We start from the raw sequence: 27,784 nt of genomic DNA on the forward strand, positions 1-27,784 counted from the left end.
GTTTCTTTGGCGCGCGACATCCTCCTTGTACTAGTATTTGTCTTCAACACGAATATTGCTTGCCTCACTCTGCACCCCGATGTCGCGAATACCAGATCTCCCAGGTACTCCTGTACCACACAGGTCCGAGCAGGAGCAGTGGCTCCGACGCACTGTGGCTCATCTGTGTCAGGTGGAGAACGAACGGTAAGGCATATCCAGCACGCGCCACAGCTGAGGCAACTCAGACGTCTCCTCAGCTTTCCAGGAAGTCAACCTGTTAGTTTTGCTTCCTCGGACCTGGAAAAGCTAGACAAAAAAGAGTGCGTCGCGTTCATATTCACTTCCAATGAAAGCACCTGAATGACGATCCTGGTGTAGCTACTGGGTTTGTGAGAAGTCAGACGGCATCCGCGTCTTGCTTTTCGTGCAGACAGACCTGAATACAAATGATCAAGCAGTATACATCGTAAGCAGCGCCCAGTACCTCTATCGTCCGGGTGACCGAGGATAGTGTGCAGATCGACCGCCACAATAGCTATCGGCAAGTGAACGGCCTGTTCTTCCCCCACCATGAGAATCCGCGAATGCCCCTGCGCAACACAATCGTCGATGGTGAGCTCGTCGTTGATGTCGACCCCCGCACACAGCAAGTGTGTCCTTCCATCATCTCTGAGTCTGTCACGAGACTTAGTCAATGTGTCGTATTCTCAGGAGACGCTGCGCTACCTCGCATTTGATTGCTTGGTCGTCGATGAACAGAACGTTATGTCAAAACCCCTGGATAAACGCTATGGACGGTTGAAGCTGTGGTTTTACCAGCCATATGCTAAGATGCTCCAGGAATACCCCCAAATGGCACCACAGCAGCCCTTCCAGTGAGTTCCCCGACGTCATGCCAAGTTCCAGAGAGCTTGAACTTTGGATCCAGGATCCAAGTGAAACGTGTCCAACTATCATACCATGTAGATGACGTCTTCAATATCGATCTTCCTGCCCTACAGCATGGGAATGATGGTCTCATTTATACTTGCGCCGAGACACCCTATATACCTGGAACAGACCACAATATGTAAGCCAGTCATTTACCTGTCTGACTGGAGGTAACCCCACTTACATTTGACGTATAGACTGAAGTGGAAACCACCTTCCGAGAACTCCATAGACTTCAAGCTGGTGCTTCGCTTCCCACCTGTGTCAAAAGACTCCCCTGCTCCAGACTTACATGCCAAACCCGTATTTGAGTTACACGTTTACTGTGGTGACGAAAGGGGCAAGCAGCGATACGAGTTCTTTGATGTGATGTACGTCGAGGACGAAGAATGGGAGAGGTCAGTGCCGCTGAGTCACCCGGTCCCGTGCGTTTATCTCAAAGAGCCGGCATCTTGTGCGCAGAATGAAGGCTTCGAGCGAGCAGTTTGATGACCGCATCGTCGAAGTGCACTGGGACGCCGAGCGCGAGTACTGGCGCCTGATGCGCTTCAGAGACGACAAGCCCGCCGGCAACTACAAGACGGTCGTCGACAACATCATCAAAAGCATCGCCGACGGCGTCGAGAAGGAGATGGTACGCCGTCTGCACACGTACGCGCTCCATGCTCACCACCCGTTTTCACAGCTCCTCGAGCGCTCTACCTCCATCCGCAACAACTGGAAAACCCGCCACGGCGGCCCACCACAGCCAGCGCCCCAGGCCCGCCCGCCCTCGTCACATCCCCCTCTTCACCACGCGTTGCCCCCCAAGCCACCGCCACCGCCACCGCCCCCACCATACCGTGACGCAGGCCCCAAGGTGGAACCGCGCTACGGCCCGTCTGCCCCATCCCCCTGGAGCAAAGTCACCGGGCCCGAGATGGTCGCGGGCATGTATCGATGATAGACGCCCCTGGGCCTTGGCCCGCGGTGGACGGGCCATCCGTGGGCTGCAGCCATTATTCGCCCGCCGTGGTCCTCCTGTGTATATGTGTGTGTCTCCCGCTTGTCCGTTACAGCGCTAGGCTCGGATGAGCGGCGAGAACGAGATGGGCGCTATGTTCTGCTCCGATGCGCGGACCCAGGTATCCCAGGGCTGGACAGGGCGTGGGCTGCACGCGGCCGCAGTGCAGGCGGTGATGGCAGTGAACCGCCAGCGTCGCAGGCGTGATGTCGCACTGCTCGTGTCTCCCAGGAGAGGAGGATGATCGGCGCCGTACTGTATTGGTTCCATCGCGCAGGGCCGTCCATGCCCTCTCCAGCTGGAGATCCACTTGATTGGCATCCACACCGTGCTTTCCCACACTTCAAGAACTCTTCATCGTGTTTGTCGGACCAGGAACACCTCTCGTTGCGCGCGCGTAGACGTAATACATGTTGTACAGTTATGTATCGTATCGTACGTGATAATCGTAACAGCCATGCCCCTCTTCCATTCGTGTATGCGGAAGAGCGACGATGGCCAAATCGTGAGTGGATCGTCACGGACGAGGGCGGCGCAAAAGCGAGAGCAGCGGTGGGGCACTTCAGGCGGGGAGAACAAGGGATGCGCATATCTAATTGTTACACGGACGACAGGGAATAGGAGCAGGGACAGGGGATGGGGGAGGGACACTACGGGATGGTTCTTGTGTAAGGTTAACGCAACAGCGAGCACAACAACAAAGGCGACAAACACAACAACACCGCGAGGGGCTACCGCCCAACGCAATCGTGACACATGAACCGCTGCCGTAGTGGGCTAACATCGTGAGGGGCGTGAACGTCAAAATAAGGCGTGAACGTGATACTAATGCAAGGGGTGCGAATGGAATGAAAATATGCAAGGGCAAGACGGTGAAAGCCAATGAAGTTCAAGGGAAACCAAGACCATCTAGGCCGAAGTGAGGCGATCCAAGACGCGGCGATCGTGAATGCAAAACGAAGAATGCTTGGAACGCAGGATGAAGATGAAGGAGATCAAAGACGATGGTGATAACGATGGCAGAGGACAAGTGAGGGATAAGCATATTGTGAGACCAGAAACGAGACGGAGACAGCGAACTCGAGAGACAGATAGGGAGACAGAGGGTGGCAAGAGGGCACGAATACGAGACGATAGTCCGCGGGAAAACGTAGGCTAGGCGTTTTGGCGTTGGCGGAGTGCAGCAGCTTGCCTGCACCCGTCGTGGGGAAACCTTGAGTCGTTGTGTGGCGATCACGCGGTGTGATCGGTGTCGTGGAAAGGGAGACTGGAAGCGAGCCATGAGGGCGAGAGGGACGGACGTGTAATAGTTCATCAGATGCGCCTTGAGCGCGTCGCCAGCGTCGGGGATACCAGAAATGAGACACAGGCTCATAGCCACGAGCGAAGATTGGGCGAGGTCGGAAGCGTGGGTCGTCGTGGCGGTCGTCAACAGGGGACACTAGACAAGAGACACAGGATGATAGCATATGCGCATATACGCGCCCGGCTGCCCGCTTCCAACGCGCAGCAGCCGTTTTCTTCAAAGCTTCCTCGTCACCGCACCACATCACATCACTTGGCCACAGAAATCATCGCGATCGTCGTCGTCAGGGCCGCCTGATCAATAGAACAGATCGTCCACGTCGGTACGTGTGAGCGAAAAGAATGGTGACAGGCACGGTGTGCTCGGCACATCGTCGAAGCGCTCTACCTCACGCCGCCGCGAGACTGCGTACGACAGTTCGTCTTCGACGAAGGAGTAGCTGGCAGAGCGCGTCATTCCGGTTGCAGATCGCCGGACTGAAGGACCCGCGGGGAGCGCGAAGGGCTCAAAATCCATAAAGCGCGTGTCGTCAAAGGCGAGCGCAGATACTGGTAGAAGGGCGAAGTGTGCGGAGGAGGGCGTGCTCTGGAGCGAGGAGTCGGAGAACGACGCGTCGGGCGAGTGTATGTGACGCGTGCTTGGCGTGATCGACAAGTCTACAAATTGCGGGATCGGGGAGAGAGCCTGTAGATGTAACAATGTGGTCAGCATCAGGAAGAATAAACGGCGACGTGTGGTCGCGGAGATAGCGGAGGAAGAGGGAGGCAAATGGATGTACGAACCTCAAGCGATCCGAATCCATATGCAACCTCGCTCGCAATGTCGCTGAGGGACGGCGCCGGGAGCGATATGTTTTCCACAGTGCCTGCGCCACTACCAACTTGAGGGCCTAGCTGCCACATAGGATGAACATGGTCTAGGTCGTGTTCAACTAATGGCGTGGGGGCAGCAACACCAGCCACAGCGGGCGCAGGCTCGCCTTCACGCTCTGCAGCGTCAGGCGCGTCGCGTTGGTCGTATGCGTCAAGATCGTCGCGTTGGCCGTCTTGAACGATCCACCAGTCGATATCAGCGAGCACGCGGCGATTGTTCACGTCCGAGCCAGATGATCTGCGGGGGTTGTGGGCGCCGGGGCGGGTTGCACTGCCGGGCGTGCCTTGTGAAAGTGAGGACGGATAGGAGTAAGGGCCACGTCGGGCGGGTGGGGACGAGACGGTTCGACGGAGAGAAGGCATGGCGAAGACGGGTTCAAGATCGTGTCGTTAATGCAAGACCGTGAGGGACGTGAGGGGAGGGGGCGACGAGGAAGCCGGGCGCTGTGTCGGACGGGTATCGGTCGACGACGCGGGCCACGACGACAAGAACGACGTGGGTGTCGGGGGAAGAACACGAATATATACAAGAATTTATAGGAAGCTTGGGATGTGAAAGGGTGACGGGCGGGAGGCGCCCATCAGCCACGCCCTGGACATTCCCTGTCTGGGCTCCTTCCTCGTCAAATTCGCCTACTCGGCCTGACGTTTCACGACGGTCCTCAGTGTAAGACTGTCGTCGACGCCGCCTTCTGCCTTCTCCTTGCATCAGACGGCGAGTAGAATGCCCACTTCAGTCTCTCCCTGGTCCTGCGCAGACGTCGGACGTCACCCAGGTACGCGCACTCTGGGGCCATCGCCGCCTCGAGGCATATTACGCCGCTGCAGCCCCCATCGCCGTTGCTATGTATCCTATATTCATTGCATTATCTCCCTCAGCACAAGACATGTTGTACTCTCTATACTCTGAGCGCCCGCGATCGCCGAACCATAGCCAATGGGGACGCGCCGTATGACCATTTCAGTCACGCCGAGTGCTTCTCCGCAACATCCTCGCCCTCCTCTTCCTGCTTGCCCTCGCCCTTGTTCCTTCGTCCCGTACCATAACGACTCCCCCATCCCCGCGTGTAAATTAAAAGCCTTACTGCCATCGAACCACTGCTCGCGCGGCCCGGTGCGTCACGCCCAGCCACGGTGCGGTGCACCAGGAACGAACCAGCCCCTCTATCGCGCTGGATGTATTTAGCTCTCGCACGCAGTGCCACCCGCGGCACCGTCGCTGACCTTGTCTCGCTCCCGGAAGGCGACCGGCTGATGCGCGCAACGTCATGCCTGATCGCCATGTGCAGCGAGAGGCCATGGGACCCCCAGCCACAGACGCGTCCTGCACCCTGCCCCGCGCGAACCGACGCGTCTCTCGCCTTCTCTCTGCGCCCTGCACATCAGACGGCGTGCACCGACGCCCACTTTACGTAGGGCGCGTAAATACACGTCGAGGGTGTGGTAAATCGCCTTCCGTGCATCATCGCGTTTATCGCCGGGCAGCGCAGGCGCCCGCGCAGTCTCGTCTTGGCCTTCCATTCTGTTGTGAGCATGCCTATCGCGCAGGGATCCCAACAGCCAGATGGGCACGCCGCGTATATTCAACCTGTCACATTGAGTAAGCATCGACATGATGCGCGACGCGGAGCCGTCATTAGACCGCTGCGTTCGTGCGAACTGCAGCTTCACGTTTGTCCGGGCGCCATGGTGTAACATCATCGCATGGAAATTGCATATTACGAGCGACCTAAGGTCGCAAGTTTATTCCAAGCTTGATGCGCCGCAGCTTCAGTCCAAGCCGGAGTGGTTTCACCGTGCCCGCTGGTCTCTCATTAGCGTGACTGCGGTCCGCTTTGCACTGCCTGGTGCGACTGACCCTTGCGTGCTCCACGGTTTTGTCAAAAGTCATGACGCCGCACGCCACCAGATCAGAAGGCGTCTGCTCGTCAGTGTACCCTGTCAAAGTTGATGTCACTAGTAATGATACCTAGGTACATACACACGACCGAATATTCCACCAATGGAGATGACACATCCCCCATTTGGATTACTGATGCGCACTGCTAGTAAGGTACAGCAGATTGACTCCTGCGCTCACCGCATTTCGCGTATATACGAGCCCGAGGTAGTCGCGACATCGCCATCCACCACCTCCAGTGACTCGAACCTGGAAGACTTGCCTGCCTTCGGCCAGAAACCCGTATCAAGCGGGGAAGTACGTTCTCATTGCACCCGCCGAGTGCTTCGTACGAGCGCCCTTTGAAATGCAGGGCGATTGGGCTCACCGACGTGGCCGCATGTGGGGCCGTCCTTGGGCGAAACTGACATGGCGTGAGTGCGGGCGAGAAGCATCCCAGCATGCTGCGTGCGGCCCGCTGAGTGTGCGCGCTCCCGGTCTCCATGTTGGGGTGATCTGCCCTGCGCGGAGGAGCGGGAGGCCGTTGTGGACAAGCCCGCTATCTCGACGTGTGCGTTGGAAGGTTGAACGAGACATACAGTACGGCGAGCCGTTCATTTCGCTCGTGCGCGGAGATCCGCTGTGCTGCGCGGCGATCTCATGATACTCCAGTTGCTCGGATGCTTTCGACTTAGCGCACTATGGCTGTTAAGCGTTGACGGAGTGCGTTTGGCATAGTGCCAGATTGCCATATGCAAGCGTCGTGAGTGCAGATGTTCGAGCTCATACCAGCATGACCACGGTTTCCCGAGCCGACCTGGCGGAGACGCCCGTTCAGACCGCGAATTTGAATCTCGATCGATCGCATCACATACCATATACGGCATTTGTCGTGAAACCTCGGTCGATGTCACGAGAGGAGAGGAGTACTTGTACCAGCCAAGCCGCACTTCCCGGCCAATATCATTCATTTCCCCGGTGACATACCAATGTCTACCCTCTTCTACGGCGCCGTCGTCTCCCCCACCTCGCTCACCACTTACCTCGCTGCCCCGCATGCCTTGCTCAGCGTATCACGCGTGACCGGCGACATCGAGTGGCTCGAGGAGGATGTCTCCGCTAGTGCGTTGCAGGACATCCTCGCGAAGCACGGGCAGGCAGGCGCGGTGGACCTTGTCGAGCTGAAGACGGGAGAGTTTCTTATGCCGGGCTTTGTCGACACGCACGCGGTGAGTCTTCCGCCTTCTGTGAGCGGGAGGCTGCACGCTAAACGCAGTGACGGTGGAATAGCATGCTCCTCAGGTGCCGAATGTTGGCAGGTTGGCACCCTGTATCGCTTGGGCACCGGCCTGGACACTGACGTCTGCATTGAGATAGCGGACAACAGTATGAGTTGCTCGACTGGCTGACCAATGTCACCTTCCCTATGGAAGCCCGCTTTTCCGACGTCGAGTTTGCAAAGAAAGCGTACCCCTCCGTGGTGCAGCGAATAGTCGATTGCGGAGTGTGTATACCGCTCGACCGCAGCGCCGCGTATCTGACAATGCATGCCCACTTATAGACCACGACCTGCTGCTATTACAGCACATACCACCTAGAGTCCACAAAGGTTCTCGCAGATATCGTGCACTCTCGTGGTAAGTCTCACATGCCGAGCTCACTTACTTGACACGCTCACTGTGCCGCTTGTCTCAGGTCAGCGAGCATTTGTCGGGGTAGGTACGGCGGCCCTCCTTCCCGCGACACACGTCCGCTCACCCTCCGCCCTCCCCACAGAAATGTAACATGGACAGCAACTCCGTGCCGTACTACGTCGAGCCCTCCGTCGAGGTCTCCATGGCCAATACACGCACCATCATCGCCTACATCCGCGCCCTCCCCGCGCCCTCCCCGCGCGAACCGCTCGTGCACCCCATCCTCACCCCCCGCTTCGCCATGGGCTGCACGCCGCAGCTCCTCGCCGCCCTCGGCGCGCTCGCGCACGCGGACCCCGCGCTCGCGATCCAGACGCACATGGACGAGAACGCCGGCGAGATCGCCGCCACGCGCCGCCTCTTCCCGCCCGCCAGCCTCCCGCCCCCGCCCGCGCCGCCCCCGCCCGGGTGCGCCGGCCGCGGCACGTACGCGGGCGTGTACGACGCGTACGGGCTGCTGCGCGCCAACACCGTCCTCGCGCACTGCGTGCACCTCGAGGAGCCCGAGGTCGCGATCATGGCCGCGCGCCGCGTCGGCGTCGCGCACTGCCCGACGAGCAACTTCAACCTGCGCAGCGGCTGCGCGCGGGTCGGCATGCTCCTCGACCGGGGCATCAAGGTGAGGGGCGCGCCGCTCTGTTCTGCCTGCTGTCTCCCGTTTCCCGTTTCCCGTTTATCGTCTCCTTTACGTTTCTTGCGCGTGCTGATGAGGGCGCCCGTAGGTCGGGCTGGGCACGGACGTGTCGGGCGGCTTCTCGCCGTCGATGCTGCGCGCGGTGCAGGACGCGAGCATATGCTCGAAGGTCATCGCGATGCAGGCGCCCCCGGCCGACGGGGACACGGGATTCGCCGGCCAGCAGCTGCGGGTCGCGACGCTGCTGTATCTCGCGACGCGCGGCGGCGCGGAGGTGTGCAACCTCGAGGGACGGATCGGCTCGCTCGCGCCGGGCAAGGCGTTCGATGCGCTGGTCGTGAGCGTGCGCGACGGGGCGGGCAACCCGGGCGTGTGGGGCGCGGACCTCGACGACGCGCTGGGGATGGGCACGCCTGGCCGCGAGGGCGCGCGGTGGAAGACCGAGGAGGACGAGCTGCGCGGCCACCTGGAGCGTTTCCTCTTCTGCGGGGACGACAGGAATATCCGGCGGGTGTACGTGCAGGGGCGTATGATTGGCGGGAAGGAGTTTCGAGGGTGAACGGGTGAACGGGCAGCAGAATACATTGATTGATGATGTAGCACTACACTATGGTACACGGGGTGGATATATACAGCGGGCTTCTAAGCCTCTAAAGAGTACATGATTCTTGAATGTTACACTGGTCATACACCGCACGCCGAGTCCTTGAAGTCGCCGAATTCCCATTTATAACAATCCTGCAACGAACAGCGGTCAGCACGACCGCAAGCACACGGGACACCGGCACACGGACACCCACCACACAGTCCGCCTCCTCCCTCGCCACGGGCACGTCGCGCGGCACGCCGTCCTCGCCGACCTCCCACCCGCCCTCGACCGGCGCCTCGAGCACGCGCGTGATGACGCTCTTGATCGTGTGCGTCTGCACGTCCACGCGCCAGCCGAGCTTCCCGACCGTGTCGAACACGACCGCGCGCCCGAGGTGGCAGCGCGTCTCGAGCGCGAAGCCCGCCTGCGCGCACAGCGAGCCGAGCCCCGTGCACGCGCCCTGCGGGATCGGGTCCGCGGTGTGGTACACATGCGTCACCGGCGTGCGCCCGAAGCGCGTCTGCGCGGCGGGCGCGGGGTGCAGGGCAGAGCCAGAGCCAGAGGCGGTGTAGTTGTAGTTGTAGAAGGGCTGGGCGAGCGGGGGCAGGGGCAGGTGGAGGCGCTGCGCGGCCAGCCGCTCGCCCGGGGCTTCGAAGGCTACGGCGGGGAGGCCAAACGTGGCGCCGAGGAGCGAGGCGAGGGAGCCGCCGAGCGAGTGCCCAACGAGCCAGATCGTGGAGGTCGGGTAGAGCGCGGTCAGATTGTTGATGAGGTTCTGGAGCGTGAGGTCAGCACAGAGCCCGGAGACCATGCGGGGCTACCACACCAGGACAGCGGACGTGCGTGGTCCAGCTTCACTCACCCGGACGTCACCGACGGATGTCCGATTGGGATTACTGGGCGACGCATGGCAGCCACAGGTGGTCGCCCGCATGGCAGGACGGGGTGCAGCACTCACCACGCCGACATTGTAGAACAGACTGTCCTCCACGAGCGCCCGGGTGAGGCAGCTGCTGTCGCAGCGCCCGTGGCCGGCGTAGCACCCGCACACGGTGCTGAAGACCCACGAGAAGTCGACGCGGGCGCAGCAGCACGAGAAGAGGAGGTTGTCGTTGAACTTGTCCTTCTTGCTCGTCGGGCCCTGCAGCGTCGTGCCCTTGATCGCAAGGATGACCGTCGAGTTGTGCTGTGCGAGGAAGACGTGCCCGCGGAAGCCGTCCGCGGCGTCCTCCCAGCCGAACGGGAAGCTCTGGGGCGCGCTTCAGTACTAGTACGGGTGGCTATAGCGAAGGGGGGTGCTCACCTCGTTCCATATCGGGTCAATGTCGTACCAGTTCTTCTGGCCGGGCAGCGCGTATGCGTTCCCCGTCATACGGGCGAGCTGGTCGAGGGTGTGCAGGTCCTCGATATAGGGGCCCATGACCTCGATCTCGTCCCACTCGACCTCCTCGCTCGTCCCGCCGCGCAGCCCCCTCAGCCGTGCGTCCTGGAACGCCGTCTGCGAGCGCGGGCGGAGGACGGTCGTCGGGCGTGCCTTCAGGGTGAACGTGGTGGTGAGCTGGCCACCCTCGTTCTCCGGAGCGGCGACATGGAATGCGAGTTGGTGTGCGCCGGCGTCGGGGCTGTAGGCTTCGGGTGCGAGTCGGTACTCATGATGCGGGGTAAAGGTGATCGAGGACGGTTCGTGGGCGCTTGGTGCGGCTGTGATCGCAAGAGGGGCGTGGACGAGGATGAGTGCAAGAGCGAGAGTCAGTGCGAGCATGCCGGGGAGAAGAAATGCATGAGCACGACGGGGAGTGGCAAGCGTAGGGAGGAGGAGGAGGAGGAGATGAGAGGCGGGCGGACAGACTCAGCGCCAGCACAGATCTTGACATGATCGGTTTCCTCTCGTATAACTCTCACACACCAGAATGGGTAAGCGCTACTAAACGAGGCACATTGACACAGCTAGGTTTTAGCGTTGAAAGTGCCAACTGAAGACTGAGAATTGCCCTCAGCTTCAGCCTGCTTATATATTGTACAAACCGCATGAGTAAGTATATACTACATGAGAGAACCTATCTACAAGGAAGCGAGCATGGGTAAGGTCCGAGATAGGCATGAGAAGACAAAAGACATATATGGTAACTAAATAGAGATAGGGTTCCGTGGTCCGAAGTAGTGCGTCCGAAATGAAAGAACCGTAACACACATCCACTCGCGACGCTTGCCGGCGCAGTGAATACTCATACATCCATTATGTTCAGAGCAACAACAAATATTGCCGTTATCACTCAACCTGTCAGTCAGGCCAAACACACATAAATTTCGTGCCTCGCGTCGCTCTGAGCACCTCGAACTGAGAACACGGATATCTCTCGAAATACTCATCGTATCGCCTTGATTCTTGCTGCGTTCGACTCTGCTCATCGTTCCGGAGGGCCTGGTATCCATAATGTCATGATCTGTCCATGCGTAGCTGTTGTCAGCTCTGCCACCCCCTTCTGGACGCAGGATTGTTTTCGCCCGCGAATGCGAGCATCTGTTCGTGTCGGAGTGACTGTGTTTGGTCGAAGTGGATACTAGGGAGGGCCCGGTATCATTTTTGGTGTGTCCCTTAACCCATAGGTCTTTCCTTGGTCTATTCTCTGCGCTCGAGCATCACGCAAGCTATGGTTGTCTACCTGTAGCCTTGTGTTCTTCGCCCACCTGGTGAGTCAGTCTAATAGCCTACTACTGGTGTGTTTCTAGCTTTACAAGACATCTGTCACCTGTTTAGCAACCCTCCATGCATCGCTGTCAACACCCTGTGCGCGCACTCTTGAAAGGCATACTTAGCATGCAATCTATAAAATCCTGACCTTCAGAGCAATTTTAATGCACCCCCAGACCTCCAGCACATGTCCAGCTCTCCCGGAGAGACAGTCATTTGTACTTGGCTCACTGTTGGTATGTCTTACACCAGAGCCAAGCTCTTTTTCGCGATCAAGTTGCTCTACGCTTGTATTTTACATAGGCAATACTCATAATAGACACATACCAGTGATTTCACATATTGGGTGATGTATTGCATGTAGATGTGCCGGTCTGTCTCAATTTAATGGCTATCAAAGTGGTATCAGGGCCAGGCAGAGCGCTGATGTGACATTGTATGCACAGCATCTCATGTAGCCTCTCTTGCGCTGTATGCAGGTTGGTTGCAATTATGAAAGGCAACAAAACCGAAGGGCAGCACAACATTTAGTCCATTATATGCAGTAGAAGCCGTACTAGATGGCGCAGGAGTCTCTTTGCGACTGAATGCTAATGTCAGATGAGGGGAACAGGTTCATACCATAAGATAGCTCTCATGGCTTTATATGATATATTACATGGGTTGGGGATACTGGAAAATAGATCCCGAGCAACCTGTACCGATGGCATGGAGGAGTGCTAGCAGTATGGCGACAATAGCATATAGTGAAGATAGTCTTACTGGGGGACACACTAAACCCATACCGGGCCCTCCCTAGTATCCACTTCGACCAAACACAGTCACTCCGACACGAACAGATGCTCGCATTCGCGGGCGAAAACAATCCTGCGTCCAGAAGGGGGTGGCAGAGCTGACAATAGCTACGCATGGACAGATCATGACATTATGGATACCAGGCCCTCCGGAACGATGAGCAGAGTCGAACGCAGCAAGAATCAAGGCGATACGATGAGAGTTTCGAGAGATATGCGTGTTCTCAGTTCGAGGTGCTCAGAGCGACGCGAGGCGCGAAATTTATGTGTGTTTGGCCCGACTGACAGGTTGAGTGATAACGGCAATAACAGTCCAGCCAACAGCACAGGCAAACTACGGCCGTGTCCTCGGCGACGCCTTGCTCGCATGCAGGTCCTTGATATCGAAGAATATGCTGACCCCGAACGACACACACAGCAGACACGCCGCCGCGCTCGCGAGGTTGTACGCATCGCACCTGCAGCACATCAGCACGCGCCCTGCACCACTCGACGCACACACCGTTGACACTCACCAGCCATTGTACCCGCCCACCGGGCACCGCTTCCCCATCAGCACCACCACGAACACGGCGCCCCACAGCACCCACGCAACCACGTCGAACACCATCCCCACCTTCAACTGTTTCCGTGCACGCTTCCACTGCGCCTCCAGCGCCAGCCCCGCGAAGATCCCGCGCCGCCGTGGCCGCCGCCTCCTCGGGGCATACGAGCCGGGCGGCCCCAGCTCCGTCTCCCCGTCCTCCCCCTGCTCGTCCTCCCACTCGTCCTCGTCTTGGCGTCCGCTACCAAACATCGTCGGGTCTACAATGAGGTTCACCTGCACACCGTCGCTGGCCCCGCCCCCGCCCTTGTGCTTCTTCCCCTTGCCGCCTTTGCCCTTCTTCCCACCACCTGGGAGCGACTGTACGGGGAGCACCATGAGCCCGCCCGGGCCCTGCTCGAAGGCTGCGTCGCGCGAGCGTGGTCGGGACCCACAGCAGCAAGGATAAATGAGGAATAGATAGATCGTGCTAAGGACAGTTAGGAAGGAAAGGATGTAGAGGAGGTACGCGGGGAGCTTGTTTGCCGGTGGGGGTGAAGAGGATGGCTTGATGATCTGCAGTTGACGTTAGAATATCTGGGGTGTACCACCCGTGTATACAGCAGCAGACATGATGATGGCACAGATAGCTTGACAAATGCACGTACCAGAGCGGAGTAGATGGACGCCACCGAGGACGTCGCAGCAAGCAGCACCTCAATGCACCGAACAGCGATCCTCTTCTTCGGTCCATCTGTGATCAGCTTGCCCTTGGGATCCACACTGCCCACCTTCTCCTCGTCGTCCTCCGGCGCCTTTTGCTTCCCGCCGAACTCCGCCTCCAGCATGCGCATACGCTCCTCCTTAAGCTCTGGATCTACCGGCATGTCTGCATCGGCGCCCGCGGTGCCCCATGGGACGACATTGAGGTCGCGAGAGGACTGAGAGGGATACGACGGCGGCGGCGAGCGGGTGTACGGGCCCACATCGAGTGCGTGCGTCGGGTATGCGGGATCAAAGGGGGACAGCTTGGGGTAGTCCGCGCCGTGCTCGTACGCGGAGGCGGGCGGGGAGAAGGGCTTGTGCGCCCTGTCGTCGTCGTACCACGCGCGGGAGAACGGCGGGAAGTGCGCGATGTCGATCTCGGAGTCGACGCCTGCGACGCGGACCGCGGGCTCGTGCAGCCCCTGCGCGAAGGAGGGGTGACTCTGGAGCGAGCGCCGCGGGAGAGAGGGGAGGGAGAACGGGCGGCGCGCGGGCGCACGGAAGCTCGCCTCGGACGGGGAGCTCGTGCTGGACGCGGAGGGCGAGAGGAGCGAGGGCGGGCGGGCGGAGTCGGGGCTCGCGAGGGGCCGCAGGGCGGTAGGCGAGGGGGGGTACGAGTCGTAAGCGTGGAAGTTGAAGCCGGCCTGTGCATACGGGTTGCCGCGGCGCAGATTCGCAGCGTAGTCGGCGAGATCGAGGGCCTCGACAGAGACGTCGGAGGGCTCGCGCTGCCGGGGGAAGCTGTCGGGAACGTAGGAGTCGTACTCGGCTTCAGGTGATCGTGAGATGGGGGGCAGAGGGTCGCGAGGGTCTGGAGACCAGGGGCGGCGGAAACGGGACGAGGGCGGAGGAGTGTCGAGGCGATAGATGGGATACATTGGTCGTGATCAGATCGTAAAGAGGTCGTTAAATTTGTCGTGATGTCGTTAGTATATGGTGAGTGTGTGATGAAGAGTGCGCGGACACAACGCGGGGCTGCTGGAGTGCGAGGGCTCGCCGCTGTGGTCGCGGATGAGAGGGCGTCGGGAGGATCTGCTGCACTCGGTCGCAGGCACATTGCATCGTCACATGTACAAGTGATCGGTCCCCGGTCACACAGCTCTGTCACGCTTCGGTGCGAACGTGCGATCCTTGCACTCACGCCGTTTATTGCCATGCTGCACGACCATCTCCATAACTCGCGTCGCGGGTGCAAGCTCCCTCTCGAAACACCCATTGGATTCTGCCATAATGCAAAGTAACCTAGAATTCGTCGCTAGGCACTGCCCACTTTCACGTGCTCCAGTATATACGCGAGACCACGAGAATCACAGAGGGAGCATTGATTTGTCGCAGACCGGATCCTTACGTGCGCTTTTCAGCGGTTCAGAGTGCAAGCCATCTAGCCGAGCTATGCAGTCCTGAACTGGGTCATAAATCCCATGGCGTCCTTGCATCCGCGGCATGGCGCAATCCAGCTTCTCACCGCAGCGCTCGTATCCTGAATTTAGCATGTATCAGTCCGCTTCACCGGCAAGCCACTGTACCGCAAACAGCTCGCCCAACGACTAGCACCCCTCCGCCATGTCGGAAGACGCAGCCGCTCTACATCCAGTGCGCCGCTCCGCCCTCATCGCGGAGCTCTGGGACCTGCACCAGCCCCCAACTTATCTCGCGACGGCCATATCTACCGCCGCCCGCCAAACCACCGACAACCTCAGGATCGTCCTCTTTTCGCCGCTGTTCGACGCGCAATCCACGCCCGCCCGCGCACGCACAGCAGATCCGAGTGGGCCCTCGCGGAGAGACGACAATGCGTTCTCGTATACAGGGCACTTCGACGAGGTCCAGAGACTGCTGACCTACGTCTACGTCCAGGCGACGAGCGTCGCGCAGGAGCTCGGCAGGGTCCTCGTGGACATCGACGTCCTGCTCAAGGGCACGCAGGAGCCGTCCCCGGAGGAGCTGGTGCGCGATGCTGAACGTGTGTACTGCGGTGAGTGTTCCGGTGCTCCGGCATGCACGCAATACCCGTCTGCCCGGCTGACGATGCGACAGTAGCGGCGCAGGCCCCAGAATCCTCGCTCATCCCCGCGTCGCTCCAAGGACGCACGGGCACGATCGTGCTGCAGCCAGGCAAACGGCCGCACGTCTCGCCCCGCCCGCCCTCTCCTCCTCCTCCTCCTCCTCCTCCCAGCGGCGCACTGCCGCTCCCCCCGCTCTTCCGCGTCGCCGCGCTGGGCGGGACCTTCGACCACCTGCACGCCGGGCACAAGATCCTCCTCAGCATGGGCGCGTGGGTGGCCCGCGAGAAGCTCATCGTCGGCATCACCGGTGCGCGCCTCCCCTGTCCCCTGTCCGTGCCGCGCGCGCGCGCTTAGGCTGAATGTGCGCACAGACGACGCGCTGCTGCGCAAGAAGGCGCACAGGGAGGTCCTGGAGAATGTCGCCTTGCGCACGGCACGCACGCGCGCGTTCCTGGAGCGCTTCAAGCCCGGCCTGCACTACGACATCGTGCCCATCAGCGACGTGTACGGGCCGACCGCCTGGGACCCGGACGTCCAGGCCCTCATCGTCAGCAAGGAGACGTTGTCTGGCGCAGCGTCCAGTGGGTGCCCTGTTTTGCTGTCACACCACGGTCTGACGTCGTTTGCCCTCTAGTCCATAGGCTGCGGCAGGAAAAGTCGCTCCCGCCGCTGCACACGTTCGTGATCGACGTGATCTCGGCGACAGAGGCCAGCGTGGACGACAAGGACGCCGAGATGCTGAAGAACACAAAGATGAGCAGTACCTTCATCCGCCGATGGATCGTGCAGAACCAGACGCGTGTAGAGAGCAAGTAGAAGTGTCGCGCGAAAAGCATTTCCCTGCAGGCACCGTGGCATACACGACCAACCATCTAGCTCGTATGTATCAATTAGGGTATTGACAGCAGTGTTCTCTGTGTACAAGAGTAAGTACAAACGGAATAATCATGCCGAAAACTATGGCGCAAACCGAACCCAACCCTAGTCCACATAATAAAGAATAATGAGACATGAACGAGAAACAGTAGTAGAATGCGAGCGAGCTGTGTGAGATGTCTTGAGATACAATGCGTACATCGTCCGAGATGAGATGTCATCGAAGAATCCATAAGGGGGGCGACGCCGAGCGTGTGTCCGTCGCCGTCGGTGCTCATGCCAATGTCTGTGTTACTAATGGTGCAGGGCGGGGCACCGTCGTTCAGCGCAACTCGCTGCCGCCGAGCCCTGCGAGGTCGATGAACCGCGTTATACGCTTCACCGCGATGCTGTCACGCGTAATCGCCATGTCCGCGAACTCGTCCGCGAGTTCCTCCTCCTCCTCCTCCGCCGTCTGCGCGTGCCGCTCGCACAGCATGCGCCCGTCCACCTCCCAGTACTCCACCAGCCGCTCCGCGCAGCGCGGGTACTCGCACAGGAAGTGCGCGGGATGGAAACGCTGTCCTGCGTGCGACACGGCACACGGGCCCTCAATAGGCTGCCCGCACGTCGCCGCGGCGCACAGGGAATTATTTGCTTCGTGGTAGTGGTATGCGCAATATGGCTTCCCGTCAAAGACGTAGAAGCTCTTATCCGGGAAAGATTTCTGCACATGGCAAAGTCAGAACACTGGCTTCGGGTGAAGTGATAGCACGCTCACATGGCACTGGCTGCAATTAAAGCAATCTCTGTGGTACTTCCCCTTTAACTGGCCATCCGAAGACGACACCGCTTGCTTTTCGATGGTCAAGCCGCATCTCCGGCACTGTCACCCACCACAACATCGTCGGTCTCACAACCCGGCACAAGGCAAACGGCAGCACGCACCTTCGGCAAATACATACTCTTCCAGCACTTATCGCACAAAACGCTCCCGCCCTCCATCTGTATCCATCGCCCGTCATCGATGATCTTCGTGCATTTCGCACATACACGCTCCTTCACGCGCTTCTTGCCGCGCGCCTGCTCTACCCGCCCCGTGCCCAGCGTCGGGCTCGTATGTGAGCGCGTCGGCAGCTTCGGCGGTCGGCTGTCGCGCTGGTTCTCGGGCAGCAGCGGGGCAGTTAGTGGGGCAGGGCTCGCGGCCGCGCTCGTGGAGGGAGAGACCACATCCTCGAGGAGTGTCTCCATGACGCGGTCGAGCGCGCCAGTGGATTTCGCGATCGTACGCGCACTGTATGTCGACGTGCCCGTAGACGCAGATAGGCTGCGCTGCGGCAGGCGCGGCGAGACAGGAGATTCCGAGTAATGCGATTCGCTTCCTGCTATTGAGGGGAAGCGCACCTTGTCTTTGTGGTCAGAATCGCTGGCCGGCGTCACGGAGGTTGAGATCGGGGGAAGCTTCGTTTTGAGAGGCTTATCCTCATCCTCGTCCTCGTCAGCGGATGAGCGAGCATATGCCAGACCACCGTAGTCAGACTCTGCGTCCGAATCCGGCGCTGTTGTGTCCAGGTTGTCTTCAGGCTGAAGTTCGGACCGTAGTTTGCTGTCCTTGAACTTCTCAAAGAATGGCAAGCGGATGGAGGCAGCAGACGGGGTCGTCGGGGTCGCAGACAGTGGTGTCTTCGGCGGCTCCATGCCTGGAGAAACGACGCGATCATGGCGGAGAGCTGAGCCGACAGGACTCGTCGGAGATGACGCGACAATGGGAGCAGAGGGGCTAGTCAGGGCGGCTGGGTGCGTGCGCGAGAGTGGGGAGGGGACGCCTGCAGAGACAGGCGACTTCTGGGAGAAAGGCGAGCGCGGGGAAAGGGTGGATGTGCCTGAATTAGCGGGAGATAAAGGAGGGGTGTGCGCAGTATGTACAGATGCTGCCCAACGCGTCAAGGTCAGTTCTGAGTGCGCACACATAGCATGCACATCCGTACCATAGGTTGTTGCTGAAGCAATATCAAGGAACTTGGGGGCATTCGCGCGCCTGCCATCCATCCCCTGCCCGGGAACCATGCTAGGCGGCAGCTCGTGCTCGACGGGCCCATTGCGTGGCTCGAAGTGAGCAAGGAAAAGCGCGGCGTGGGCGGCAGCGGCGAACCCACGCCTACCCACGCCTGCCATGCCAGCTTCCCCACCAGTCTTGGTATCAACCTGTGGGGCAGGCGTTTGCGGCGGCGGCGTGGGGGTCGCCGAAGGACCTGCCCCGAGATTGGACGGCCGCCGCTCAAACGGCAGACGACCTGGGGCGCTGTGGGGGGGATGTTCGTGGGAGTAGTGGGGATTAGGTCCGATGCTGGCTGTGGATGGTGCACGAGCGCGCAGGGACTGCGGGGGAGGAAGGCTGGCGGTAGACGGCATTCGCGGACGTCCAGGCGGACTTAAGGGGCTCTCATGATTATTCGGCGGCGTCCTGCTGGGCAGGGGAGCCGTGGGGGGAGGAACATGTCTTTGATCAGTAGAATAGATGATCTGGCCGACATTGTCAGCCGGGGGTCCAGCATGTGTGGTCGCGCGGGGGCGCACGGAAGGCGAGGAGAGTCCCGCAGGAGGATTCGCACTGAATGGGGGTGGTGTGTACGGCGCAGGGCTCGACAGCACTGGTTGTCGAGCCTCGCTGGGCGATAGAGGCGACGGGCGGGTGCTGGCGCTGGACGGCGCTCGCGGACGTGGAGTGTAGGACCGGGAAGAAGAAACGGAGGTGCGTGCAGTGGGAAATGGGACCTCTGCGTTGGGCGCATCTTGCCCAGCCAGGGGCGACCGCACATGAAATGGGGATGCTTCTGACGGTCCTGGGCGGCTCGAGAATGGTGTTCGCCAGGCGTCTGACGGGGTGGCTGCGTGGCTGCGTTCAGGCTCTGCGCGGACGTCGCGTCCGCGCGAACTGGATGTCGATGGCGCACGCGCGCGTGTCTGGCCAGACAGGCTGGCGTGCTGGATACTGGGCGCGCTCACCTGGTGCGAACTCACTGGCTGCTGCGCCTGGATAGTCTTGACCGGGAACGCGACGCGACTCTGGTGCTTTGCAGGGTCAAGTTCGAGCGCGGTCAGCGGGGACACGAGGGGCTTGCCGGCCAGAGAGGGGACAGGTGAGCCTGGCTGGCAGATGTGGTCACCGAGCTCAGCGATGGGGACAGGCTGGGCACAGCTGGAGCACTTGACCGCTGGGAGAATCTGGGAAATGCGCCCCGGGTCTGGGGCGGCGGGCTGGAGGAGCTGGGCCATGAAGGAGCGTGGAGGTGAAAGGACAGTGAGATGGAGGTAGTATGTACGTCGCAAAAATTAGTCGGGCGGAGGAGGAGTAGGATATAGTCTAGAGCAGAACGTGTTCTGAGAAAAACATAGCAGCCAACATATGGTCCATCAGAGAAGCGCCAGCAGCGTCGGTCACTTGTCCGTCTTTATCCGTTGCCACCATGCACACCGTGCCATTGGCTCGACATCGCCCCAGGTTCTAGAGCCCCCACTGCCGAGTCTTCTCAGATGCACTCTCTCGCCTCGCTGCTCGTTCGCATTGCGCGTCGGGCTGTCCGATTCAAATGCGCTGCAGCGTCGGGGCAAGCTGTTCGACAGCCCCTGCAGCTTTTGTCGGTCGCGACAACACGCGCCACCCAAGATATGCTAGCGTTGCGTAGGCGCATGGCCCAACATATGCCAAGACACTGCGAGCACCCAATCGAGTTTAGCCGATGTGTGGGGCGGGAGGCATGATCAGTCCTACTCCCGGCGGCCACGCTCGTCCAATCACTTATCGAGATCCCAGCGCACCAGTTGCACAAGCCAAGTACTCAGTCGGGCATTGATTCAAGCAGCCACGCAACAGCCAGCAGCGGTCGTGTATCCCTCAGGCTGCATCCTGTCGCCTTATAGTTCTACGAGACGCAATATGGAAACGCAACATTGATTGGGGCTTCCCGCGTCTCGAATCGCCTGAGAAGTCAGGAAGCTCGCCTTCGTCATTGCAGGACCTGGGAGTGGAAGCACAGTTTTCACATCTGCCGCTGCTTCTCAATAACGAACAGAAGAATGTTCATTTGCGGCATTCCGACGGCCGGAAACGCTGACAGACCGGTGATTTGATGTGGACTCTGTTCACAGTCGGTCCCTACCAGAGGACTGAGCAACTCTAATGCGATGACTACAGGTTAACTATACTCTCTCTTTCATACCTATGTTGTCGACTGTATCCGCGACGAGCCCCGAGAGTGTCCAGCATTCCTGGTATTCAACGTTTGCAATCAGCGCCTCACAGTGTCTTTGCAAACATGCGGACACGGCAACGTTCATGCGTTCTACCTAGCACTGTCCGCAAGATGCATCCAGAAACTCAAATAGCGCTCCGACCTCGCGAGCAGTAATATGGAACATAATGATTGCTGCATGTATATGCCGAGCTCACCATTGTCCCCCTATGGACGCTGTTGGTAATGAGGTGATAACATGTTTATGTTTTGTGCTTACAGTCATTCGCCTGCTAGGGAAGATGTTGTCGCAGACTGAGCCCTGATGCTTCGTAGTGAGAAAATTATCCTATCTTCTATTCACACTGGTTACTGACGACGTCCCATATCTTCCAACCCAACCATAGCACACACGTCCACTTTGCTTCGACCTTAAGGCCGACTATTGCCGGTACTTCTTTTGCAGCTGTCAACCGGTCCCATTGGCATTCTCTTGCGGTCTGTGCGGGTGCACTGGGCCCTACATTTATGACATTCGCTGACGGTTTGCATGCCCAACTCACGCGCAGTGTTTGCCACAACGAAGGGTAAGTGTCGCTTGTTCCCGGTTTTGCATTGCATCCACTGTTCCACCGTGCACACGCCCCTAGCGCACGAGTTCTTGGGCATTTGAGTTCACCGCGTTATCCTTTGGAGCGTCCCAGAATTCACCCGGCCCTAAATTCAACAGCTTGATTTTCACATTGAGAAGTCGAAAGACTAGTGGGATAAATTTTGTGTCTTCTCCAACTTCCGCGGGCGACCCTCGTCGAACGTCAACGGTTGAATCTAAATGCTCAAGCTCAAGATCTTAGGCATCGCTGGTACCGCCCACTGGTACGCCGCGTTTATTTATACTTTCGCTGCATTTTCCATTCTTGCCACGCAGAACGCGTGGATCTGTCAGTGAAGAGGAGAAAGACACGCGCCTGCGAGCTCCACACCATCAGTGCTTCTCTGACGGCACAAATGCTCCTCATATATAAAGCTCGACTTCCCGCGCGGAACTGCGCCCTCTCGAGCTTGGAAGGCGATTATCATGATGGCTGCTTCTGATATGCTTTGGGCTCAGCAGGCTCCTAACTATGAACAATCTGTCCTTAGATCAGGACTTGTCAACCTTCCCGTCTCGTGTGCCACGTCGATGGCGTATCAAAGATAACGCGTCAAATATGGAAGCCACATACATTGGAGCTTATATGACAGCGCAGGATTTCTCAGGCGCTTTTACACACGCCAGCGAAGTCGACCTCGGACTTTCAAGCAAGCTCACAGTGTGCATCACCGTCTATTTGGAGCTCCCCGTCCAGCCCCCACATCTCCCCGAAAGGGAGAACAGCTCCCAGGCCCGTTTCCATTCTCGCCTAGACAATAAGCCCGAGCAGCAGAACAGCTGACATTGCTCGCTCTGGGGCTCTACACCGGGGTAGGGGCGGGTGCCCGCAGTGCTTCTACCGCAGATCGCTTCTCCTCGCAGTGTGTCGGTGCGCTTTCACGGAGAATACCCACGTCAGACCGCCGGTCTGGCGACGAGTGCAGGAGGATCCGCAGCCCGACATCGACTGTCAGATTACCGCGACAGGCTGCCATTTGCAGGCGACAGGTTAGGAACAGGTAATCGCCCTCGTTCATTGGATCTTTGGGCGGATCCCGCTGACGCATTCGTCGCGGATCCTCGCGCTCAAAGGACATGCAGCCTTATGTAAGGTGACTGTACGCGTCCCGTGGCGACAATTCATTCTTATTTAGACTGGCGCATGAGTTCGTAAACATTAGGTAATTGGTTCACAACACCCCACCTGTCCTGAAACCTTTCCTGTCGGTGGTTGAGAGATCTCGGTCTTCCAGATCCAACTACCGCAGCAGACATCATCGACAGCCGCGGGTCTGGTATACAGATCGCGGAGCAGAGGCTAAAAATAGCAATTAGACTGTAGAATTGACTCGGCGATACTGTATGGACTTGGGAATAATTGAAATGATGACTGGCTGTCACCTTCGTGATTTCCACAAGTGACATCAGCTATGGCGACATCCTTGCGCCTGGCTGTTGCAACGTTGGACCAATTAACACACAACGCACGCCATGTAAGCCGGTCACAGGGAAGGAGATGACCATTTCCAACAGATTGACCATGTTGTACGGTTTCAGCGTGCCATCCACGCAGGAGAGAAACGATTAGAGAAACATTATGCGGCGCAGCTCAGAATCTCAAACGCTGTCCATCCGTTTGCTCACCATAACTCAGATCGAGCCGACGTACGCTGAGACAGGCAGGAGTATAAAAATGAAACGTTGATCTTTCCGTTTCTGCCCTCACTGCCTGTGGCGCTGATCGACTGTGGCGGCCCTCACCTGCAGCTGTCGGCGTTGACACGCTTGTTCCATGGGACAATCAATCGACACGATAGACTCCGTCGCGCGGGCTGGTTCTCCATGCATGCGGACTGAAACGCGCTGCGCCTACACAATACCTCCCGAGGCGGGACGACACACCAAAAAAAGCAGGGCGTCATCGCGGGACGGTCAGCATGACACCCGGGGGGACAAACGCTATCCGACGTCTGGGCGTCCAGAGGCCCGTCCGAAATCGAATCGCGGGCGACAGGTACGCGGCCACGCTTTACGCCATCGTCGTCACCGTCACCCGCGCACGAGGCCGAGATTCCGGAGATCGCCCACACTTCTTCGGTGCCTCATGCACCACGATGCGCCCCCTTCCGGACTGGGGATGTTCCTGAACGTGTCTGCGAGCTTCCTCAGCCCGGAACTCCGACGCCCTCCAGACGTCCATGCTCCGGGCAGACCAGCTGCGGAACTCTCAGGCCGGATACCTTCGATTGCGCATGCGATGAAGCAACCGCTAGTAATGGAACGGTGGCTGCAGTTAGCAGAGCATAAACAGTAAACTACTTGCCTTGTGTGTATACACCCATGACGGTCATTCGCTCAGATCGGTACCACACCTGCCAGATCCTGCAGCCACTCGCCGTCCAAACACGGCACCCGCCATACCCTATCCGCATATCTGCCTGTCGCAAAATATACATTTGCGCTAAACCCCAATGTGAGCGGCTAGAGGAGAGCAATTACGACAACTAGGACTATATAAAATCACCAAGTAAGTCCGACCGTGGGCTGAACGACAACATGGCACTAGCGAAACGAAGTAGCAGCTAGGAACGCGCGCAGCGTCCGCTCCCGCACGTCCCTACCCGTGGGCCCCAACGGGGCTCGTAAAAAATACATGCTCTAAGGTAGACTTCGGGCGCGTCGCCTGTGTAACGGTAACATCTCTTCCTCCACGCCACCCTACATCCCACTACTGCCAGAGCCGTAGTGATGATACTGAGGCTGGCTCTGAGTGGACGAACCGGCCTGCATGCTCACGTCTTGCTGGTATTGCCCTGTTTGTGGCGCGAACCGCTGGAAGTACGTGTCCCACTGGTCTGCCGAACAGTCAGAACGAAGGCGCACATCTGCTGCGACGTGAAGGACGCACTGAATTCAACAAACATGCCGACGCCGTCTGGTAGGCCGTCCAGGATCCCGCCGCCCGCCGCCATCATCTGTTCCATGAAGTTGTTAGACGCCTGAGGCACGTCCAGCACGTTCAGGACCTGTACATTCCCCGAGCCGTAGCTGTCGTTCAGCATCGGGTTTACGTTCGAGTGGCTCCCATCCGGGGGTAGGTAGCTGACCATCTGGGCGCCTTGCGGCTGCGGATGTTGCTGCTGCTGCTGCGCGAGCTGCGCTTGCCCGTGCTGCGAGCTGCCGGCTATAGACGACGGCCACGCATACCCGGGCATGGCAGAAGCAGACGGGAGAGACAACGCGGAGTCATTGCGAGCTCTGACGCCAGACACCGCAGGCACGGGCGCCTCACCTTCGTGCCCCTCGTCGCTAATAATCGTGCCCTCGGGCACGCCCTCGACCTGGCTCTCCTTCGGCTTCATCGTGGCCACGAACACGCCGCCGCCCGGGCGTGACGGGTCCTTCTGGAAGACGAGACCGCCCAGGGGCGGCTTGCCCTTGACGCCGCTCGTCGGGTTGAGCGGCGGCGGCTCGTTCGCATTCAGCGGGCTCTGCGTCGCCTCGTAAAGAAGCGCGATGATCTCGGCAGTCTGTTGTGCGTGTCAGTACGTGATACAACAAAGAGTCTGCGAGCGTTTTTAGACGGGCCTTTCGACGTGCCGACATGTGGTCAGGCGAGAGAGACGCCTCCCATTTCCGCACACAGTCCCGAAGCTTCTTGAGCCTCAATTGGGCCTCAGGGTCCTTGCGCCTCGCCCAGGTGTGATACTGGCCGACGGATTTCAAATGATTAGTAAAACATTGACTGGGACACATTTTGTATGACACGCACCTGCACGAGAGCACATGACACAGCACAATACGCGACGAGCAACCAGACGTCATACAAGCGTTCATGAGCGTCCAGCCAGTCGATAGCTTGACCCGTGAGCTGCTTGAGCTCGGTAAACTTTTCGACCGTCAGCGCAAACTTGAGATGCGCAGGGCACGCGTAGGATATGCGCATAAACACGCGCCAGAAGATCATGTTGACGGTCGCGTACAGCATGAACAACACACCTGACACGCAGGGTCAGGCAGCCGACAGTTGGAAGGCGGGGGACCACTCACCACCATGACGCCCCGTGTCCTGACCTTGGAACTGCAGCTCCTCCGGGAGGTTCGCCTTCCATTGTTCCAGGTCGCGCAACAACATATGCAATTGCTCATCCGTGGCAACGTTCAGGCCAGCGGGCCTGATATCAGCGTCAGAAAGCCGTGCATCACGCCTTCCATACTACTCACGTGTAGATTGTTTTGAGCACACGACCCAAAATCAGACTCAGCCGAACAAGCTCGTCAAGGTACCGGGCACTGGCATCGCCGGATGATGGCAGCCGCACATCACAGTCCTGCACGTCAATCATGAACGGATGTCCGTATGTCAGGCTGATCCTGCAGGAATGGAACGCGGTAAGCGTCTACCGCTATGCTCCCAATAGCGCAATGGCAATACCATCGGTCACTGATCACGCAGATGCCCCATAATCGGCGCCGGAGCTCGACGTCTTGCCTGAGGGTTTCTGTCCGATGCAATCCCATGTCTTGTGCCTATGTCAATACGCATTTAGTCACATATTTTCCTTGGGAGTGAAGGACGCAAATACATACCATCCGGATCGCGCTTCCCAATCGTATCCACAGTGCGGATAACGCGTTTGGCACGAATTGCGAGTGGCAATCGCCGCACATCGCGAGAATCAGCAACGCTTGTAGGTTGACAATTGACGCGGTCGACAACACATCTTCCGCCTTGATCAAGCTGTTCACCGCGTAGCGAAGGGACTCGTAGACGGGCTGGGGTATGTCCCGCCCCGACGCCGCCACAAGGCATATGGTATAGAGCAATATAGGCGGCGGCGGACTGCTCGCTATAAACTCTTCACGCGTCACGACGGGAAGAAGCGGGGCAACCTCTGCGAAGTATACATTGACCAGCTGCTCGACGGTGTCGCGCTCGATGCGCATGTCCACAGGCTTCGGGAGCGCCAGCTGCAGCTCGCCCTGCTGCGGTTCGTGTATGCGGATTACACCATCGCCTTCTGTGCTCACGTCCCATGAGTGGTGGTAGCGCAGGTCGAATGACTCGTAAGCACGCGACGATATCATGGCCTGCGAGTGCAGCATGTACGTCGCTGACGTCGGGCCTATGACGTGTATGCATGAGGCTTGACATGGTGTAGTGTATCGTTGGGGACACACCGTAGATCTTCACATCGCTGCTCTTACTGTGCTCACCCTGGGGCGAAGAGGTACTCCGTTCGCCCTCTTTGTCCTTGTCTGCGGCCGCAGCTTCCTCCTCCAATTTCTTCTTCTTGAAGCGCGTCTCGGTGATGGGGAGGAAGAATGTGCATTCAAAGCCGTATTGCTTGCAGTGTTGACATATCGGGGGATCGGCGTCGGAGAGGACATCGCATCTGTGTAAAGGATCCCAGCGTCAGCCCGCCCAAATGAGCCACAAGTGTAAGGGAAAACTACAACATGGTGGCCAGTGGATGGGTCGCAAATGCACCGAATGAGGCCTCGGAGGAGGAAGCGCGGTACGAACCTGATCTTCCTGCTCCGACAGCTGTCGCAGGCGCGCTGAGTTTTTGTGCGCTTCTTGGTGTCCACGGCGGAGCCAGAGCCAGAGTTTTGCGTCGGGCCACGGGGGAGGTCACTGCTAGAATCTATTGGATCCAATTCATTAGATGTTCCGCCATAGGCATCATCAACGGTTGACTTCCTTTTACGTTTACCGGTGGAGGAGGCGATGGGCGTGGGCGAGGGCGCGGCGGGGCTGCGTGCGGCGTCGGGGTGGGTCACGGGCGGGGTGCCATACATGACGACGGAGCCGGGGTACTGGGGGTACGAGGGGTAGCCGTGGTAGGGGGCATGGGGGACGGCATAGGTATACGGAGCGGGGTGGGTGGGCATGCCCACGGGGACGTGGGGCGGCTGGCCATTTGCGGGGGAGGCGGAGGCGGTGGGCTGGTGGAAGGGCGAGGGCGAGGAGGGGTATGGGCTGCCGTTGATGGGGTAGGAGTGATTCATCACGTAGGCAGGGGCGGGGGGGCCAGGATAGGGCTGGAGGTGTGCGGTGAAACGGGGGGAGGGGGCGTGTTGCGGCTGGTCGCGGACGTTGGAGACGCGGGACGCTAGGAGGAGGAGGCCATGGCTTGTGAGCGGACAGGGAGAATTGCAGCGGAGAATGGAGAAGGCGAGCACTCACTGCTGCTGCTACGGGCGTCCGAGGCCGGTGTGTCGGGGGAGAGGGCGGATCGGTGTGGCTTGTTCCGCGCCTTCCTCGGCTTGTGCTTGGGGGTATCTGCGCCGTTGCTGGCGTTGGGAGGGGCACTGGCCGGCGTCGACGGCGGGTTCGGATTAAGGTCCATAATGCAACCCCCCGGATTATAAACAATGATCGCCTGCTGGA

General features: G+C 59.1%; 10 protein-coding genes across 10 annotated transcripts; 4 read left to right on the forward strand and 6 right to left on the reverse strand.

Moving 5' to 3' along the window:
- Nucleotides 1-79: 79 nt before the first annotated feature.
- Nucleotides 80-1,855, forward strand: POSPLADRAFT_1044796 (hypothetical protein; the record flags this gene model as incomplete). Its single annotated transcript, XM_024478610.1, has 9 exons — nucleotides 80-186; nucleotides 240-302; nucleotides 361-448; nucleotides 501-632; nucleotides 694-857; nucleotides 911-1,051; nucleotides 1,110-1,310; nucleotides 1,375-1,546; nucleotides 1,598-1,855. 9 exons carry the CDS (start codon nucleotides 80-82, stop codon nucleotides 1,853-1,855), a joined length of 1,326 nt encoding a protein of 441 aa, XP_024342215.1.
- An 882-nt stretch (nucleotides 1,856-2,737) lies between these two features.
- On the forward strand, nucleotides 2,738-3,586 carry POSPLADRAFT_1039084 (hypothetical protein). Its single transcript, XM_024477485.1, has 2 exons — nucleotides 2,738-3,182; nucleotides 3,217-3,586. The coding sequence occupies exon 2, from the start codon at nucleotides 3,234-3,236 to the stop codon at nucleotides 3,516-3,518; it is 285 nt and encodes a 94-aa protein (XP_024342216.1). The 5' UTR covers nucleotides 2,738-3,182; nucleotides 3,217-3,233; the 3' UTR covers nucleotides 3,519-3,586.
- POSPLADRAFT_1032184 (hypothetical protein) lies at nucleotides 3,519-4,456 on the reverse strand (the record flags this gene model as incomplete). The annotated part of the gene is made up of 2 exons (XM_024476835.1): nucleotides 3,519-3,905; nucleotides 4,004-4,456. The coding sequence occupies 2 exons, from the start codon at nucleotides 4,454-4,456 to the stop codon at nucleotides 3,519-3,521; spliced, it is 840 nt and encodes a 279-aa protein (XP_024342217.1).
- A 602-nt stretch (nucleotides 4,457-5,058) lies between these two features.
- On the reverse strand, nucleotides 5,059-6,477 carry POSPLADRAFT_1134857 (hypothetical protein; the record flags this gene model as incomplete). Its single annotated transcript, XM_024484521.1, has 5 exons — nucleotides 5,059-5,468; nucleotides 5,506-5,681; nucleotides 5,935-6,031; nucleotides 6,079-6,138; nucleotides 6,243-6,477. The coding sequence occupies 5 exons, from the start codon at nucleotides 6,475-6,477 to the stop codon at nucleotides 5,059-5,061; spliced, it is 978 nt and encodes a 325-aa protein (XP_024342218.1).
- A 484-nt stretch (nucleotides 6,478-6,961) lies between these two features.
- On the forward strand, nucleotides 6,962-8,859 carry POSPLADRAFT_1136036 (hypothetical protein; the record flags this gene model as incomplete). The annotated part of the gene is made up of 7 exons (XM_024484633.1): nucleotides 6,962-7,201; nucleotides 7,263-7,291; nucleotides 7,350-7,476; nucleotides 7,534-7,609; nucleotides 7,668-7,687; nucleotides 7,749-8,285; nucleotides 8,389-8,859. The coding sequence occupies 7 exons, from the start codon at nucleotides 6,962-6,964 to the stop codon at nucleotides 8,857-8,859; spliced, it is 1,500 nt and encodes a 499-aa protein (XP_024342219.1).
- Nucleotides 8,860-8,984: 125 nt separating this feature from the next.
- On the reverse strand, nucleotides 8,985-10,651 carry POSPLADRAFT_1054173 (hypothetical protein; the record flags this gene model as incomplete). Its single annotated transcript, XM_024480491.1, has 4 exons — nucleotides 8,985-9,038; nucleotides 9,101-9,664; nucleotides 9,716-10,138; nucleotides 10,193-10,651. The coding sequence occupies 4 exons, from the start codon at nucleotides 10,649-10,651 to the stop codon at nucleotides 8,985-8,987; spliced, it is 1,500 nt and encodes a 499-aa protein (XP_024342220.1).
- Nucleotides 10,652-12,709: 2,058 nt separating this feature from the next.
- Nucleotides 12,710-13,752, reverse strand: POSPLADRAFT_1044802 (hypothetical protein; the record flags this gene model as incomplete). The annotated part of the gene is made up of 3 exons (XM_024478611.1): nucleotides 12,710-12,833; nucleotides 12,891-13,474; nucleotides 13,567-13,752. The coding sequence occupies 3 exons, from the start codon at nucleotides 13,750-13,752 to the stop codon at nucleotides 12,710-12,712; spliced, it is 894 nt and encodes a 297-aa protein (XP_024342221.1).
- A 2,103-nt stretch (nucleotides 13,753-15,855) lies between these two features.
- POSPLADRAFT_1113149 (hypothetical protein) lies at nucleotides 15,856-16,368 on the forward strand (the record flags this gene model as incomplete). The annotated part of the gene is made up of 3 exons (XM_024483408.1): nucleotides 15,856-15,976; nucleotides 16,041-16,250; nucleotides 16,304-16,368. Coding segments are annotated over 3 exons (396 nt in total), but the record flags the coding sequence as incomplete, so codon positions are not given.
- A 1,023-nt stretch (nucleotides 16,369-17,391) lies between these two features.
- POSPLADRAFT_1136248 (hypothetical protein) lies at nucleotides 17,392-19,800 on the reverse strand (the record flags this gene model as incomplete). The annotated part of the gene is made up of 4 exons (XM_024484658.1): nucleotides 17,392-18,224; nucleotides 18,687-18,729; nucleotides 18,777-18,875; nucleotides 19,546-19,800. The coding sequence occupies 4 exons, from the start codon at nucleotides 19,798-19,800 to the stop codon at nucleotides 17,392-17,394; spliced, it is 1,230 nt and encodes a 409-aa protein (XP_024342223.1).
- Nucleotides 19,801-24,182: 4,382 nt separating this feature from the next.
- Nucleotides 24,183-27,447, reverse strand: POSPLADRAFT_1135855 (hypothetical protein; the record flags this gene model as incomplete). Its single annotated transcript, XM_024484618.1, is given in 9 exon segments — nucleotides 24,183-24,920; nucleotides 24,940-25,098; nucleotides 25,163-25,389; nucleotides 25,441-25,565; nucleotides 25,615-25,764; nucleotides 25,826-25,920; nucleotides 25,981-26,516; nucleotides 26,572-26,786; nucleotides 26,918-27,447. Coding segments are annotated over 9 exon segments (2,775 nt in total), but the record flags the coding sequence as incomplete, so codon positions are not given.
- Nucleotides 27,448-27,784: the final 337 nt, after the last annotated feature.

Source organism: Postia placenta (genome assembly GCF_002117355.1).
Source record: "Postia placenta MAD-698-R-SB12 unplaced genomic scaffold POSPLAscaffold_3, whole genome shotgun sequence".
In the NCBI taxonomy this organism is placed as follows: Eukaryota; Fungi; Basidiomycota; class Agaricomycetes; order Polyporales; family Adustoporiaceae; genus Rhodonia; species Rhodonia placenta.